Source organism: Aulonocara sp. 'chitande type north' Nkhata Bay, linkage group LG23 (assembly GCF_057382095.1).
Source record: "Aulonocara sp. 'chitande type north' Nkhata Bay isolate Kocher_YH1m ecotype deep benthic linkage group LG23, A_spYH_male_GT1.1, whole genome shotgun sequence".
NCBI lineage: Eukaryota > Metazoa > Chordata > Actinopteri > Cichliformes > Cichlidae > Aulonocara > Aulonocara sp. 'chitande type north' Nkhata Bay.
In genome coordinates, this window is record NC_141365.1 from 16,612,879 (window position 1) to 16,630,569 (window position 17,691).

Sequence of the window (17,691 nt, forward strand, 5' to 3'; positions counted from 1 at the left end):
AGGGGACATGCTTTAATATTTCTGATTTGTGCAAAAAAGCCTTTCCCCCCCAAGTTTTCCACATCAACTAAAATCAATTAAAGTGCATTTTTTCAGAATTTCCAACAGATCTGCATACGTATTTGGGTTATGTAATAACAGTTTAAAAAGTTAAAATGCGCTTCATTGGAACCGGAAGAGGTTGCGGCTTTACCAGATTTGATTGACACTGGTGTCTCCTAGGCAACATAAGGAAACAATACATGAGATTCATATCATCAAAGCTTTGAAATGCTGATTGATTAATGGAAATTCAGACATTTTCTTTCCCTTCTCCATATCTTAAAACAGTAAAGAAGCTCAGACTGAAAACCACAAATCTGCCAGGTCAAACAGTCACTATTATGGTTATAACTTTGGATGATGTCTTCATAGGGCCCAAAAAATATAACTTGGGTTTGTCACCACATCCTTGTATGGGACATTTCCTTTTATGGCTGAAGGAAGCTTACATGTAATGTGGTTTGTGAGGGAGTTGAGGAAATCCAAAGCTTGGTGCAGTGGGTGAAGTGTGAGTCAAAACCTTACCTGAATCTCGAGCTCAGAGATCTGTTGCTGGAGTTCAGCCATAGCAGCAATGTTGTCAGCTTCCCTCAGCCTCACTGCCATTACTTCTTCCTTGCTCTGCAGAAAACAAACCAGAGAACTCTCAGGCGACAACCTCTCTAAGAAATCAATTCTTTTTTTTTTTTTAACTTCACAGATTTAAACCACAATAGCGCTGCAACGGTTTGCCCCAAAGGTGCAAAGTGTGGAGTGCAGCAGCAGTTTGTACCTTGCATTCAATCTCAGCTTGTCTCCTCTTGATTTCTTGCAGTTGCACGTTCAGATCTTTGTTTTGTGTTGTCAGTTTCTGCACGCGCTCCTGCAGAGAGCGACTCTCCTGCTCCGCTCGACGCAGCTGGTTGTTGTGAATCTGATTCTGAATAAGCACATTTAAAAAACAAAAAGCAAAAGCGGATTATTTCACGTTATTGACTGATAGGTTCAGGATAAAGAAACTGAAACCTAATGCGACTTTCAGCACTACTTCACTGTTCCAGTTTCTGTGTTGCATACAAAGATAAATGCTGCCCCCTGAAGGCTGCTGTGTGAAATTCAGGGAGGGAATTTTCTTACTGATGTTTTCATATTACAATGTACCTTTAATTGTCTGTAATTAACTGCACTGCAAGTACATAAAAACTCTGAAAACAAAAGTCTCTTCCTAAAGACTGCATACAGTATGAATTGTATCTCTGGACTGAGAAGGATATCTGAATCACATATATTTGTGAACATGTGATGAGGAATTTGAATAATGCTTTTAAAGATCTAGATCAGGTTATAATCCAGATAACAAATCAAATCATAAATTATATTAGTGCTGTTAGACCGATTCAACCTCTGACCTGTGTCTCCAGCTCCAACATCCTTTGCCGCATCTCTCGAAGCTCTGCCTGAGCCTCGGCCTCACGTAGCCTGACGCTCATCAACTCGTCCTGCAGCTCGCTCATGGTGTTCTTCTTAGAACTGTCCTTCCAGCGGCTAGCGGTGCGTGCCAAGTGACGCTGGAGAGGGCGGGGACAGTCAGTCCTGTTTACCATCACTTACCAAATAAACACTTGACTTTTACCATTTGTGTGTCATACCAGATCTGTGCTCTGTAACTAGCAGGAATTACAGGGTACCTGCAAATCCTCTTAATACGACTTTAAATGGAAATACACATCAAAAGGGAAAATGTACCCTCTTCAAATAAACACACAGATGTGTCTAATTAGAGCAAGAATTTTTTCAAAATGTTTTTAATAAATGTGAGAAGAAAACAAAAATATTATTTTTACTCTAAATGATAAGCCATTGTTCAAGGTTTGAAACAGCTCCTTTAACTAGCTTAAACTTGCATCTTCATCTTTCTTTAAACTAAGTACTACAGCTGAGTTAACCAACCTATCTGTTCAAGTTTTCACATGCTTCATGTTTTCAATCAGCCTGAATGGATTAATTAAACGGCAATTAAGCCAAATCAAATGTTCTGAATTAAACCCATTCTATCTTAAATAATTACTGTAGTCAAACTCATGAATCACTGTTTGAACACAAGTTTACTGTGCCGTTAAAACTTCACAGCCTTAATTATGCAGTTGCGTTTAAGTGTGCAGAGGGAGAAAAAACAGAAGCACTGCATATGAGCGTTTCTCACAATGGCATGACTAAAAGCAATCTAAATTTAGAATATTTAAATACTTTTTGAAAACCAAAATCCACTCTGATTTTAAACAGCGTAGTTTGGTGTGTGTGTGTACAACATTTGCATTATGATTTGTTGGGGTTTTGATCAGCTATTTCAAGTTGTCCTGCGTGCTGAAATCTTGGTGCTCACCTGCCAGTGGTCCTCCAGATCTCTAACCTGCTGTCTCAGCTCTTTCAGTCCAGTCAGCGCCTCCGCTTCTCTCAACTTCACCCCGATCAGCTCTTCTTGCAGCCGCGCCACATTGGTGTCATCTGGTAGCGACGTGTTCCTCTGAAAAAGGTGGAAAAATCAAATTTTTCTTAAACCTTTAAAAAAAGAAATGACAGGGTAGGCCTAGATCACAGTAATACTCTTTGCCGGCTGAGGTTTAGGCAGTACAGTCCCACTGCAGATGCATTAAAATGACACAACTCACTTTTTCCATATCGAGAATCTTGTCTTGCATTTCCTTGAGTGCACACTGGGACTCTGCTTCCTTTAGTCGGGCCTGCACGAGCTCTCTCTCCAGCTGCAGGACGGACTCCTCAGAGAAGCGTGGGGGTCCTTTCTACAAGGAAAAAAAAAGAAAGAAAAGAAAAGAAAAAACAGAACAAATGAGCACGCAGAAAAAAAGCAGGAAGGACAGCAAACATAGCTGTGTGCACTCACCTCAAACTAAATTCAATCTCCAGTAATGTCCACAATACTTACACTGATCCAAGTACTCTCAATTCCTCTTTACATTCATTTCAGCTGACAACCATTTTTCCTTTCACTTCCACATAAATAATTCATGAACAATCTTTGTGTAGCAAGATAGCAAATTATGTAAAACACAGTAAAGCCTGCACATTATCATGTGGAATCCAACCATTAATAATTAAGGAGATGTGTTGTGCAAGGTGAGGATTCAATGAACAGTGGGCCATGTGTGAAATCTACCAGCCTGAGATACAACCTGCTTACAAATTCATGAAAGCATTTCTGAGAATGCAGAAGAACATAAATTGAACTTTGTAGAAATCTGTGTCTCAAAATGAATCCATGCATGCCAAAACAGATCATTACCTAAAGTGAGAAAAGTCCTGCTCTGCCATTGCAAATGCCCCACCATGTATCCAAAATCAGTTGTTTGCAATGTTTACAGGCCCAAAAGTAATTTGTAGCACACCTAATAATAATAATAAAATAGTCATCCTGAGGTTGTACGTACTGCACATCACACACAGACCTGGGCAATACCCCAGTCTCAGTGTCACAGCTCCAGTCACACTCAGGTCAGCCAGATGAGCCAGTGCAACCTGCCTGCCTCAGACTGTCTGTGGCTCTTCTTACCCCTTGTGGCTGCTGCTGCTGCTGGAGCTGCTTGATGGTTTTCTTGGCCTGCTCCAGCTGAGCACCGGCCTCCTCGCTCTGCTGTTTGACTGTAGCCAGCTCCCGTTTGACCAGGTAGTTTTCCTCTGCCTCTTGAGCTCGAGTCACTTGTCCCTTTGGACATAACCAACCGATGAGGGGTGGAGTGAGCACGACAGGAAGTGAAACGAAAGGACGGAATGGGTGGGCAAATCAGAGAAGATGAAGAATTGGATTTTCTAAGGACATGCTTGTTTTTAACTCTAAGCAGCGGGTGATTTAGTTTTAATTCCTTAGATGTATTTAGCATCTTTTGTGATTCTCTTACTTTGTCTAACATGCCACCATGTGGTTTTCCATGCAGTTATTTAATGATGTAATCAGCTGTCATAATCTGGATTAGCACTGTCACTGCCCTTTACTAATCATAAGCATGCATTGCTAAAGAGAGACAAAAAGATGGAAGAAGGAAAGTCCAGCATAAGTTCTAAGGGTAAAAAGAAAATGAGGAGTATACCTGGATCAATCTATCTGCCAAGGAAGCGCTTTCCTACAAAACAGAAATATCAACAAGAGACAGCAGAGAGAGAGAGAATCCAGAGGACAGTTTAAAGCACACAAAAGAACAACTGATTCTTTAAAAGAAGACGTGCAATGTTCATTTTCCCTCCAAAAATATTTGGTTTACGCAATGAGGTATAAAAGGAACATTGCAAAGCAGGTGTGGTGAAAAAGGTGCAAAAATAAGCTGGTGACAGAGTGAAGAATTGGGCGGTGCAGATAACAAAGAGGTTTCAGACAGGAAAAAGCACAGGGCAGCCCGAGAGTGAAGTTTGCTATAATAGCAGCATGACGACAGTGTTAAAGAGCGGTGTTTTACTTAACAGAGGCGCTGGGGCTCTGTGGTTTATCCAAGCTTTTAGCGGTTTCAGTTAGTGGAGAGTTAAAAGATCCTGAGAGTTACGTGACGAGGAGCAGCAGCCTCGAGTTTGGTTTAAACTAACGGACTCGTTTCCGCCCTGCAGGCAAACACAGCGTAGCAGACACCCTTAATATCCTCAACAGACCTCATGCATGGTGCCTTTACCAGGCAGTAGAAGTGCCCATTCAGAGAGACTCAGTGTTGTGCACAATGACACAAACAGTGCACCCTGACATGCAGTGCTTTGTATGGACGTCAAGTATCAAGCAGCTCCGTTCACATTTCAAACAGGCTTCTCTGCTTCTGTTAGTGGGGTCAGCTGGGTTTTTAAATTCTCCACATGACCTAAAGCCCAAATCCATCAATGTTTCTGACTTTATCTACAATCAGAACATTCACCATGCCAGTCCATGATGGCGTACCAGCAACTTTCAACTAACACAGCTCAGTTAGTGAAAGACAAGACTCCGTCATTAGGAAATACACATGATATATGGACATAAACAGCAGAATGGGTTAATGTAAAGTTGATGAGGAGAGCGCAGTGTCTGACTGTGACAAACACTGATTCACTCACTTTCTCTAGTGTGTCTATCCTCTGCTTCAGAAGCCTGTTCTCTGTCCGCAACCTCTGAAAAAGACAGAATTGCAAAAAGACATGAGGAAAAAAAATACTACAAATTGTTTACATGGGATGCTCTGGGACTTTAAAATATGTCCACACACCTTTATCTCCACCTGTTCCTCCATCTCTTTTGTTTTGATTGTAGTGTACTCTTTTTCTAACCTAAAAAAAAAAAGCACAGAGCATCTGTTAAAACAAATCAAGCACAGAATGATTAGAATGAAGTCGGCTGAATTGATTTCCATGTATCAATTTGGGATACAATCACCTTTGCTTTTGTCTTCTATATTTTATTGCTTCTAAAAAAGATATACGTTTCTTTAAAGAGACACCATTACAAATGGAAACTCTGGAATTTCCCTGGCCCCTATACTGAACAGGTACACAGAACGTTTAAATGTGTTGCTTCCTCCACTTGGAACGGGTATCAACCAAGTTTTGAATTTGCAGCATTCAAATATTAGCAGTCAATTTGCTCCAGTGCTGACTGAAAAATCTTGTCTAAAGTTATGCAACAGTTTAAAAACAAAAAAACAAAAAGGGGGTTCAGCTGTAAAAGAGGAACAATGAAAAAACAATCACAGCAAAAAAAAAAATCTCTGAAAAAGGAAGTTATGAAATGCCTGCTGCGCTTACTTTTTCATCTTCTTGGCGTTGTATTTAACTTGATAAGCAACCTGGATGACCTTATCTGGTCCACTGTCCAACTGGTGTGGGATGACCTTCTGAAAGTGCTGAAGCACATAAAGAAAGCGGGGGCAAGTGTCACACCAGAATGCATGTTTTAGTCACAAGCTTCTCTGACCTCAAAGGACCGCACTAAACATCAGCATGCCCACAAACTGGGACGAGATGAGAGGTTGCACATAAACAGAGGGTGATGGAGGCTTCTCCCCTGGAAGTGCTGCTGGTGATTCACCTGTAACATTCCCTCCATGTCGAGCTGAATGAGTTCCGCCTGGTTCATCTGCAAGATGGCGAGCCCCACGCGGAAAACAATCTCCAGGCCCTGAAAAAACCCCACCAGTAATGAGCATGAAATAATACTCAGTGCGCTGTCAAATTTATTGGACAGTGGACTGAGAAGAAACAGCCCGAGTGATTGTGATTTAGAGAAAAAGAAAAAGGCCACACTGCTAAAGGTGACTGTAACTGTAGTGCTTAATTTTGTCCAACAGGTGGCACTAATGGATAACTTTTATTTGATAGCTGATTTTACCTAACTGTTCTTAAAGCTGTAGAATAAGTGTACTGGCCTGAAATCATCTCTAAACAAATACTCTTAAAAATTTAAGCACAGACTCTGTTTTTCTGAGGTGGGGCTATTAGTTCACAGTGACTTACAATAACAGCAGCTTAAGATATAACCCCCAAACCCTTTTCAGATTAGACACTGATATAATGATGGCTCATTTCCAAGTGGACCTATTGCACTCATTTCCAGCTCAACGTTTTTATTCACAGGCTTTACTAGAGTAGCCTTGCATGAGTCACAGTTCAAAATCAATCCTGGGCCTTGGTGCACCCCCTCAGTTCATACACTGGCAGAAACCAGCAGTTTTAGTTCCTCTTTTAGATCGCAAAAACTACAAGCAAACAGAAGTTTAAAGAAAAAAGAAGACAGAAGAAGCCAGTGTTGTAAGAATGTGAACACAGGTGTAAATTTCAAGCTCAGTAAAGAGAATGACAGAAAGATTCATACAAGTTTACAGAGCTTATCGTTCAGCCACAGTTTGCTTTAACTGACCTCACACATGAAGATGTCAAAGATCCTCGTAGCAACGGGCAAAGGGAAGGAGGTGAGGAAGATGGTGAGGAACCAAGAAGAGGCATACATGGAGGTATGAAAGCTCTGAGCTTGGAAATGTATATGAAGCTCTGGGAGTTGCTCCTGTGAAAAAAATAACAATCAGACTCACTATTGTTGAAGCTTACATGTTGGCAAAGCGTTACTCCCCAAGCTATGAGGTGTCTACCTGGATCATGTACTCAAACTGATACATGCAGAGTCCCAGCTCAGCCATGCTGGGTTTGAAGAGTTCTCGTAATCTGTAGTCCTGCATCAACTTCACAAACACGCAGAATGCTTCCTCTTCGGGCATCTAGAAAAATATTATGATAGTGATCAAATTACTAGCTGGAAGTTTGTGTTACAGTGTGTGAGAGTATGTGTGGAGAATACAATCATTACCTGCATGAGCAGCAGACCCACAATGAACGCACTTCCCTGACAATAGCCGACCTCACGGTCCACCAGAGAATATGCCTAAGGTAATAGAGATTATCGTTACAGGAGTCTCACTGAAGATCAGATTTCTCTCTTTTTCTTTATTAAACCACCTTAAAACCAAATACCAGTTCTTGTTACTGGAACACAAGACTTATCTCTTTATCTGCATGCAAACAGGTTTCTTAGACACCGCAGAAGACACACCTTCATGACATTGAAGAGCACTTCCTGACCCAAGCTGTCTTTCTCCTTGAAGAACTCGTGTTCGGGATAAGTGCGAGCGATGTCTCTGCGTATGAGCTTTTCGCAGGGTGACGTCATCTTTAATAATTCTGAGTACTGATCCTTGATGGGCATATTCTGGGCATTACCCAACAGCTGCCACACTATAGCTCGAAAATGATGAGGAATCCCTTTCCTAACAAGATCCTGTAGAGAAAAAAAAGAGCAGATATTTTCTTGATGTTCTTAAAGTTTTCTGCAGGGTGTAGGCAACAACTTTTTAAAATGAAACAGTTTTGTTCTTTGTTCAGGTTTTATGATAGTGTCAGATTTAATATCCAGTCACACAATTCACCTGAACAGCTACCCTGAGACACCCCTGAGCAAGGTACCGTCCCTACACACTGCTCCCCGAGCGCCCAGTGGCTGCCCACTGCTTCACTGAGTGAATGTTTTAAATGCAGAGAGGAATTTCCCCACGAGGATCAATAAAGTATACATTTAAATTATGTTTTTTGTGTGTGTCAAAAATCTTTTCATGGGAACCGCAGTCTAATAACGCAAATGTATCCGTTGCAGGTTAAAATAATTAAAATCTTTAGTGCACAGGTCTGTCAGAGAGTCAACTCAGGCTCATCAGGCCAATGAGTTTCTAATTCATTAGTGGAAATCCAGCATTCGCGTACACAGGCATACACGTGGTAGTGTAAATCACTGTGGATGTCTCTTAAACAGTGTAGTCATGCAGCTAGAGCATGTAGCTGATGTTAATAAATAACTTTTTTTTCTAAAAAGTCTGCACTTCTTCACTTTTTGTAATGTGAAAAAAAGCTTTTCATATTACATCTGCCAGAGTATAAGTGAAAAAAATACTAAGAGCTCCGCAACTCTATTCATTCATTTGAAACACCTTTATACTGCTGCACTGTATTAGCAGTGCAGAAAAATGATGACTTATTTCCACTCAACTTGGAGGAATCCTTATCAGTACTGGTTTCCCCTTCAGTGGACGTGTCGAACCACAAATGGATCGCAAAAGGTTGTTTTTTTTTCCCCACACTGAACAGTTTATCATAAAAACATCTCCCCAGAGAGGCAGTGGACTAGCTTCATGAGTTTAATGGTAGGGGAAACCATGACAATGTAAAATGAATCCATGGGAACCTAAACGCACATTTGGGATTCTTTTTTCAGCTCTGAATGTGAACAACAGAAAGAAAAACACCAAACCCTTCCGTGGAGAAAAACAGAGACCTGCATCTTAAACAGGATTAAACCATGGGTATGCCTCAAAGCCTAATATTTCTTTTTCCACTTCAGCACACTGTGCATCTTTTTTAATAATACAGTTTCCACTGCCAAACATAATCTTGTCAGTGATACATTCTGTAGAGTGATTTATTTCCATATACTACTGCTGATACAATTTGATTAAGCAATTTCCTGTGCTGACAGGGAACAGTCATTTTTCCTGCTATGCGGCCACGTGAGTGAGTGTGTGGTTGTGTATGTCTGTCTGTGTGCGGTGTCTGCGTGCATCTGGTCAGTCCAGGGTGCATCTGGAGCAGAGGTCCACCCACACATGCTTTCAGCAGGGGACCCCTCTCCCCTCTTAGAGGTTAGATAAGACAAACCAAGCTTTGTTCTAGACTGAAACAATGCACCACAGTCTCAAACCTTGACTGTTGAACGAAAGCTGCCTTATGAGTCACAAGAACTATTCAAGAGCAGAGGGTCTTAGAAGATTACATATGAAATATAAAGTATTAGAAAGACGAACAAATCAGGGATTTTGCTGACAAGTGCAGAAAAAATTTACGTTTCTTCCTTCGTGCAACAGAAACTGTGTTTCTTGTAAGCAGAGCGGAAGAAAACAGCAATTTTGCGGAGGCCTCAGCAACTGTCATTAATATCCTAGGCTAGTTGCACCCATGCGATGATGACTACTTCTGTTAAATTACATAATAACACTGTGTATGTTCACAGCTCCTTCCCAGCACTTCCCCATTTAAACATCCAGCAACAAGAACAACAGAAACTCCGTCCCTACAGAAGACATTAGTCTTTTGCATGATTATTTTAATTAACAGAAACTTTACAGTAAAATATTTCTCTGTGTCAGTCATCTAAGTAACAAAAAGAAATGGGCTTGAAGTCTCTATGGTTATAACAAACGTCTGACCATAAATGCTGAGCACCTAGCTGTTCTGGCACAGCTACTGGTTGTCAGTTTTCCTAAATGACCCAAAGAAGGCTTCAGTTTGAGTAGAATTCAACAAAACTTCCATTAACAACACTCAGTGCATAAAGATAAAAAGCACCAACTGTAGATCCCCAGTAACTTTCAAACTGTTGCAGCTGCACTGAGTCGTTTAACATCCGGACACACCAGGCTTTCTGCTGAATCACCACTATCCCAGACTTGTGGCTACAATCAGGTGGTCCAACACACACCTGGCACGGTTTTACACAACAAACAACAATCACTGTGTATGTCCACAGTCTTTGTGCAGTTTAAATCAGACTGCCACTGCCACTGTCTGGGCACAGGATTATTACGGGGCTTAACAGAGTAACTGTAGAAACAAGCAAGCTAAAATTAGCGTCAAATATCTACGTCTGAAATAACAAGTTCAAGGGCAACCCCACAGGGTCACTGAGGACAGAGATAGCCTTTAAATTATCACTGGACCAAGTAAACAGTCACGTGAACTGGGCCTTTGTAACATTTGAGCCAGGGAAATTCAAATGGCAGCAAAAAATTATAAACACAATTATAATAACAATAAAACAAATAAGCCATGATTTGAAATATGTTAAGTTAAACAATCTTAATGCAGAAACAGCAGCATCATTGGACCCTTTTTTGCAACCTAGAATAACTGTCATGGAGTTTTACTGTTTTTAAGTGTAAGTGTGAAGAGGTTTATACAGGTTTGAGACTAGGAGGAGACGCAAATCCCATTTGGTGTTTTGCGAGGAATGGCATCAAATTCTGCTAAATCAAATATGCACAGCTATCTGTTTTGCTGACCCCGTGTGAGTAAAGGAGCAGCTGAGAGAAGGCTCTTTACCTCGTCTTCGAGGCGTCAAATGTCTATTTGTAAGCTAGTAAAACAGCCCAGGCTGAATAAGCTCTTAAGCAGGTCTGCACATGATCAACCGTCACCTCACAGGTAGTCATGTGCACGAGTCTCACCTTAAGCTGCTTCTCTTTCTTCTTGCGCACATCCTCCCATTCATTGACAATTCGCCCCCACAAGATCCATGAGTCCTCCTCCAGGTGGGAGAGGTTGGATGAGGCGGAGGAACTGGACACCAGGGATGAGCCACTGTTTCGCCTGGAGCCATTCATGGAGCGCAGCGACTTGCTGTCTGTCTCCAGTAGCCTTTAGAGAAGGTGAGAGGCGATATATACTGTGAACATTTAAGAAACTGTGCAGAGACGCAACTACATTATACCGTGACTTTGTCAATGTCTGTCCATCAGACATCCCATTTACCAGGCAAAGTACAATTTCACATCTTCAGGGAAACCCAGACCATAGTGAGATCATTTTGCAAAACACTTTGCAAATGCAAAACACAGTTTGAATGAAAGCTGTGTGGATATATATAGAACTTTCAACATGACAGGTGCATGAGATATTATATGAAAGCTAAAAACAAAACTAAAAAAAGAAGAAAGAGAAAGGACTGTAAAACTATAGCAAATGGAAATATTTACTTAGCTAGTTTAAATCTTATGCATTCTTTTGAGGACTATTAGTTACACTAGTGTATCTAAACAGCTACTGTTTTGACACATAATAACCGTCTTCCCTTTATTCAGATCTGGGTCAAAGGCCAGTGGAGTGAGTAGAGATGCATAGACTTTCTTCTTTCTAGGGATGCACCAAGGTATTGAAAGCCTGTCTTCTTCTGGCTGGACGTGTCCCAAACACTCGAGCTAGGGGGAAATCCTATGCAGCTGGATCTTTTTGATGTGGACAAGCAGTGGCTCTACTTTGAGCCCCTCAACCTCTTTCTAAGAATGGACACTCTTTGGAAGAAGCTACTTCTGCCACTTCTATCCTCAGTCTAATTCTTCTAGTCCCTACCCACAGCTTGTGGCCACATAAGAGAATCAGGTAAATGCTGTGACCTAACATTTATATTTATATATGAGCCAAATCTCACAGGTTAATACTGAATCAGACTGAAAGCTGACCAAAAAAAAGGGTTTAAAACACTTCTGTTGAGTGAGAGAGAGAGATGACATTTATTTAAAATCTAATGGCTGCAACTGTAAGTGGTTGAAAATAAGCTGTAAAGGTCAGTAAAATATTTTCTGACTCATTTTGTTAATATCATTCATTTCTTTCATATGTGCTCAGCATGTCAAGTAGCACAAAAAGCCCGTATGTCACATTTATCACACACTTCATCAGTCTTATCAGTCTTTCACTCACAAAGTGACCTGATCAAAGATTAGAATGTGGGGGAAAAACGCGGTGACTCCCAACCTGCGTGGCACCGAAGAGCTTATGTCACACAAACAAAGGTTCAGACACCTGATCTCGGAAAAAGGACGGGGCCTCTCCAGTGGAGCCTGTGATGTCACCGAGTGTGCTATCCGAATGGCTAGGGTTACAGCCAAATTTGGGTTGTGTGGGAGGGAGTGAAACGGACGGCCCCGACAGAACAGCCTGCAAGAGGGCCTCTCTTTACTTGTATTCAGCTTTGACACCGAGCTAAAGAGAGCGCTAAAGTTTCACAGGAACTACCCGTTTTTCAAGCAATTCAGTCAAATGATCGAAAACAGTGACTCAGAAAAATTACAATACGTGTTAAACATGAGCCTAAACATACTTACAGCTCTGCTAGTAACTCACTAACAGCCAAATACAAAACCAAAGCCTTCTGAATATAACAAACTTGTAGCTAATATTTTAGTGACAAAAACACATTCCAGATAAAGTGACAAGTGGGGAAAAAAGTGCGTCATGCCCACAATTTTCAAGAAAATAAGTAATGAAATACTGCAAACTTACCAAGATAAACTCATGATGTACTCTACATGTCTCAGTTTTCTAAGAATTCAGGAATTCTGGCAAGTCTCATTAACAAATTGAAGGCAACAGTGCAGGATTTCCTCGACTGTGTGACACCACTGAACCAACGCTTCGGACTTTTATCTGCTCTGAAGAGTACAAAGGGCTCCCCAAACACACATGCACCTGATAAACAACCACAGGCCGCGTCACAGAATCTGTAACTAAGTCCTCCTGCCTGCCATTGCACCTATCTTATTAACACCTAAGTGACAAAATGAAAAGATTTGTGTATTAAGGTTGCGTTAGGATTTTGCGGCAAAATAAAGACACTAAACGGGCGTCGTGAAGTCAAGGAAGGGTCAAAGGTTAGACGAACTTGAGCTCTGTGATATAAAAAAATGTTATTCAATAGATATGGATGTGGTTTGAGCTTTATAAAGGACATTATGAAGAACATGTCTCTGATTATTTTTGATCTTGCCTAATCAAATGCCACTTGGCATTATGGGGCAGGAGCTGTGGTAGGCGTTACCGATGAGTCAACGACCGCTGCGTTCAACAGAGCTTTGCTGTGACACAGTCTGAGTGGCACACTTGGTTTCTATGCTGACACAGAGTGTACTATCCATGGGAGAGATCTACAGCAGGGAAAGAATTCACAAAGCTGGCTTTAGAGAATAGTTGCGTCATCCTCTAACAGTACTTTTATGTGACGTGAACAATGAGAACCTCGGGGACTGCACACTATAGTCTTCTCTCACTGATCCAATATTTAAATAAACCCATCCACAGCCAGACATGCTCTGTTGTGGCTTTGAGAGTCCTTATCAAATTCTGGATCTTGTTGCAAGAACCGTTTATCTGATCGAATCTAAATGAGGAACCAGCACAGGAAAAAAACACTCCCAAAGAGGCCATAGTCTTCATTTTAATGTTTAATGGACATTGCTTCAGCCATGTGAGCTGTTTACTGTTTACCTAGCAGTACAGTGTGCACAAATATGGGTACAATATGCGAGTCAACCTGAGGGAAAATTTCCATTCGGAGTCTACATGCAGGGAACCTTCACCCCGGAAATATATTCCACACCCTGAAACAACAAAACGGTCAACAACAAACTAAGAAACCTTCGAGATGATCTGAATATAATTTTTGTGAGTTGTTTGGTGGGTTCAATCGAAGCTTTACCCAGTGAGCTGAGTCAAAATCAAGTACACGAATTAAAGCTTGCACTGTGAGGCTTGCACATTTCCATATAAAATGATGATGTAGAGAGAAAGAAGCAACAGACGGTCTCTTACTTTCTTCACTTCACTCTCTTTAGAACACATGGTGCCTGCACCATGAGAGCAAGCTGTTCTTTGCAAAGCAGTACGATACTATTCAAAGTAGACTGGAGCCTTTCCCAGGGGGAGGGGCAGGGCACGATCTGAATGGTTAAATATTTGATAACATTTAAGTTGAATATTTAGGCCCTAACAAACGTATCAGACCCAATCTTCTGATAATGTAGCTTCAGAGGAACAGTGTTTCGGCTTCTGGTGCAGCCAGCTGATATCCTGAAAAGACTTCTGGTAATGTTTACAGTTCTGACTATAAATAATAATAGGAACAATAACAATAACCTAATTATCTTATATGGATAAGAGAAGGTTTCAATGCATTCCTCGTTTGTCCTCCCCATGTGCCTTTAACCTCCCACCTTCAACTACCCCAAAGAGTAAAAATGAAAATAGAAAGCTTGCCTATTCCTAAAGAATCTTTATACTCATATTCAGATATCTATCAGATATATTATATCAAAAGCAACACACCATCTTGCATTTATTGGAGAAGGCATTATTAAAGCACCTAAATGTTAACAGACTAGAACCTGACTAACTACTGAGTGTTAACTTTTATTCCATCAATACTTTACGCTCTTTCATCTAAAAGTGGCTAGTTTGCAATCTGAACATCACTAATGTGTTTCTGCATGTGTAGCAAAAGATACATTTGTAGGATCTGCAAAATGATTCAGTGACGGTAATAAGAGAGGTGTGCACAACTGCCCAAATACAACATAATAAGACAAAGGTTTTGTGGATTTGAGATTTTCAATAAGGTTTAAATAATTAATATTCAACCACTCCACTATATGATTAAATTAGGTTGTGACTTATCTTAGATAGTATTTGCACCAATAAGAATTAGAGATGGACCGATCCGATATTACGTATCGGTATCGGTCCGATACTGACCTAAATTACTGGATCGGATATCGGAGAAAAATAAAAAATGTAATCCGATCCATTAAATATCACGAAAGCACCTCACAAAACTTGCAACACCCCGTAACTCACCTCAGAACGTTAGCACGTTGGAGCAGTATGCATCACGTGATAGAGCGGCTGTGGCATGCGGGACCTGTGGGTGGTCTGGATAGCATGTGGAGCTTCGCTAGCAACCTGGCATTTCATCTCCGATAAAGTTATCCCGAGAGAAGTAAAGCAAGTGTGTAAGTCCATCTCTGAATGTTTGTAAAGCATTCCTGCGTTAAGCTTAACAAACGACTGCCTCTTCTTGCTGCTACTTCAATCATGAAACTGCTTAACGATCAGCTGATCGGCTTTTCTGTCGCGAGTCCGTCTCTCTAGTTTGTTTTTGGCCCACTTTGCACCAGAAAGAGGAAACCAGCGGCTGAACAACAGCAGCACGTTTAAGCTTGATCAGCTGTTGTTAGAATGTATTTAATATTACTTTCTACTCGAGGATCTTTTTCTATGTAGCTGACGCTGGTAACTGTGCAGGGGCGGATCTAGCAAAGTTTAGCCAGGGGGGCCGATAGGGCATTAACAGGGAAAAGGGGGCACAAAGACATACTTTTCTTTCTTATTCTCATTTAAAATGTCTAGCTTTTAATAAATAATTATCTGACACCCAAAGTTTTAATTTGATGTAAAATGAATAGAAGTCAATTACTGTAGATAGTAACTATTAAGTCTAATATATATACCCTAGTAAGCTATAGTACTTTTTCCTTTGGGAAGGTACCATCTGTGCAGTCTGCAATTTTGTTGAAGAAAGATGTTGAATCTATTTAATATTTCTTGAAAAATAATTGATTTCTGTGCATTTTTTTTTCACACTGCATCAAATTAAGGTTGATTACGTCGATTAAGCATCATGAGGTGGAGCGTGAGGGGTGGTTCCCTATTTTTTATTTATTTATTTTTATTGTTGCTGGGAGTTGGAACTCTATTAGTTAGGTTGCTTAATATATATGCTAAGTACTCTTTAAAATACCAGAATAGGGAGGATGGTGTAGGTTTAAGTTTATTAGATTGATCAGTATTGCTGAACTATGAAATATTTTTTTTTTGCATACAGGTATAACAGAATAGCTTTAGTGTAGTTGTTGTTTTAAACTTGAGTATGAACTTATACAAAATGCAGCAAGATATTTAAAAAACAGTTTTGTTGATTAAAAAACACTATATCGGATTCATATCGGTATCGGCAGATATCCAAATTTATGATATCGGTATCGGACATAAAAAAGTGGTATCGTGCCATCTCTAATAAGAATAAAGAATTTTTTCACTTGCAATTTTGAGTATATTATTGTAAACACCAGCAGAACAAAACCAGACCAGAAACAACTGTACTTCCTGAGGAAGTTCAACTTGTTTGGGGTGTACAGGAAGCTGATGCCCTACAACATTTGCACATTTCAGTGTGCCTGCTGCTGACAAGAACAAACTGCATAGAATAATGAGTTCCTTTTCACATCATCCATCATAACCTGCTTCCCATTTTTAGGCAGGAGGATGAATATTCCCTCAATGCAATTGTCACAGTCTGAGTTTAGTCCATTAGCACTTACATTTAGAACATCATGAGCTAGACTGGGTCACACTGAGGTTCTATTCCATCAACTAGAGCTCTGAAGTGTGGACCAAAAAGCTCATATTCATGTATTTTCAGACTGAATAGTGGCATACAATACTGGTATTTTCTACTTAGCTCAATACATGATCAGATGGTACTGAAAGCCATGTGTGATTTATCACACTATTAAAATAAACTGTGACCAGAACACACAAAAAAAATAATTTCATAGGTCATATTAAGCCGCAAGTTTCTCAGTCACGAGCTACTGGAAAATCCCTGAAGCTTAGTAAGACTTTCTGGTATATCTATTTAAGATAAATAAAATAACAATACTCAATAAATGTGATTCCAGTCAATGTTTCACTGTCTCCATGCGGCTGTACCATAAATACATGATGACACGCACAACTAAATCCAGACAGTGTATGCTGACTCTGCCGTACTTTTTGCTTGTGTTGTTTCAACAAATCAACAAACCATCGTTCACAGGTGCAAACTGGGCTTGCACATGGCCCGTTCTGGGTTAGAATGGGCATTTAACCGTACAGCTATAAATTAATGTCATTAAAAAGCTCCAAATGATAATACTGAAGTAGTGGACATGAACCATGACAGACAAACAGGCCCATGTTCACCTATGATACCCGTGCTTAAGTGGTAAGCCTCACAGCCTGCCAGTTTTAAAAAAAAAAAGTCATTGCAACGCCGGTGATTTTCTTTTTGGCTCTGGCTAAAATAGCTTTGGGAAGGCTCCAATGAGGTTCTTGCCAGGTTTGCTTGCAGAGCACAGAAAGAAAGTGTATGGGCAAGCACTACAAAGAGTAAAAGAAGCAAAATATAAATGCTGGCACAGCTTTACACAAGGTAACCTTTCTCAAAACGCCATAAAATTAAATTCAGCATACTGTAAAGTGTATTATCAGACCCCTTTTAAATTTTAAATCACTTTGTGACTTTTGTTCTTGAACAGCCCTATATGAAGTAATTTTATCTATTTACCCTATGCCTAATTTTAATACATATCAATATACTTATAATATACTCTCCAGCCCTACTATCAACTTTCTAAAATCTTACTTCATAGTTAATACTACTATTAGCAAAGTTTACCTTAAATGGTCAGTGAGTATTGCTCACATGTCACATGCCATCATAATCTTGGTAAATGGTAAATA

General features: G+C 40.3%; 1 protein-coding gene across 4 annotated transcripts in view; it reads right to left on the reverse strand.

Moving 5' to 3' along the window:
* evi5b (ecotropic viral integration site 5b) overlaps nt 1–17,691 on the reverse strand; it is a 44,582-nt gene that overhangs the window by 18,053 nt on the left and 8,838 nt on the right. The window contains exons 1-17 of one of the 4 annotated variants that reach the window (XM_086284748.1): nt 12,640–13,862; nt 10,806–10,995; nt 7,589–7,813; nt 7,346–7,420; nt 7,131–7,256; nt 6,902–7,045; nt 6,074–6,163; nt 5,791–5,888; nt 5,256–5,316; nt 5,107–5,160; nt 4,125–4,157; nt 3,590–3,742; nt 2,691–2,822; nt 2,405–2,545; nt 1,431–1,589; nt 815–961; nt 568–663 (exon numbers count right to left, since the gene is read on the reverse strand). In XM_086284748.1, coding sequence (XP_086140874.1) covers nt 568–663; nt 815–961; nt 1,431–1,589; nt 2,405–2,545; nt 2,691–2,822; nt 3,590–3,742; nt 4,125–4,157; nt 5,107–5,160; nt 5,256–5,316; nt 5,791–5,888; nt 6,074–6,163; nt 6,902–7,045; nt 7,131–7,256; nt 7,346–7,420; nt 7,589–7,813; nt 10,806–10,995; nt 12,640–12,653 — 1,938 coding nt within the window. In that variant the 5' untranslated portion in view covers nt 12,654–13,862. Of the gene's footprint in view, nt 1–567; nt 664–814; nt 962–1,430; nt 1,590–2,404; nt 2,546–2,690; nt 2,823–3,589; nt 3,743–4,124; nt 4,158–5,106; nt 5,161–5,255; nt 5,317–5,790; nt 5,889–6,073; nt 6,164–6,901; nt 7,046–7,130; nt 7,257–7,345; nt 7,421–7,588; nt 7,814–10,805; nt 10,996–12,639; nt 13,863–17,691 lie in introns of those variants that run through there. The other 3 variants (XM_086284746.1, XM_086284747.1, XM_086284749.1) reach the window with 3 other exon arrangements.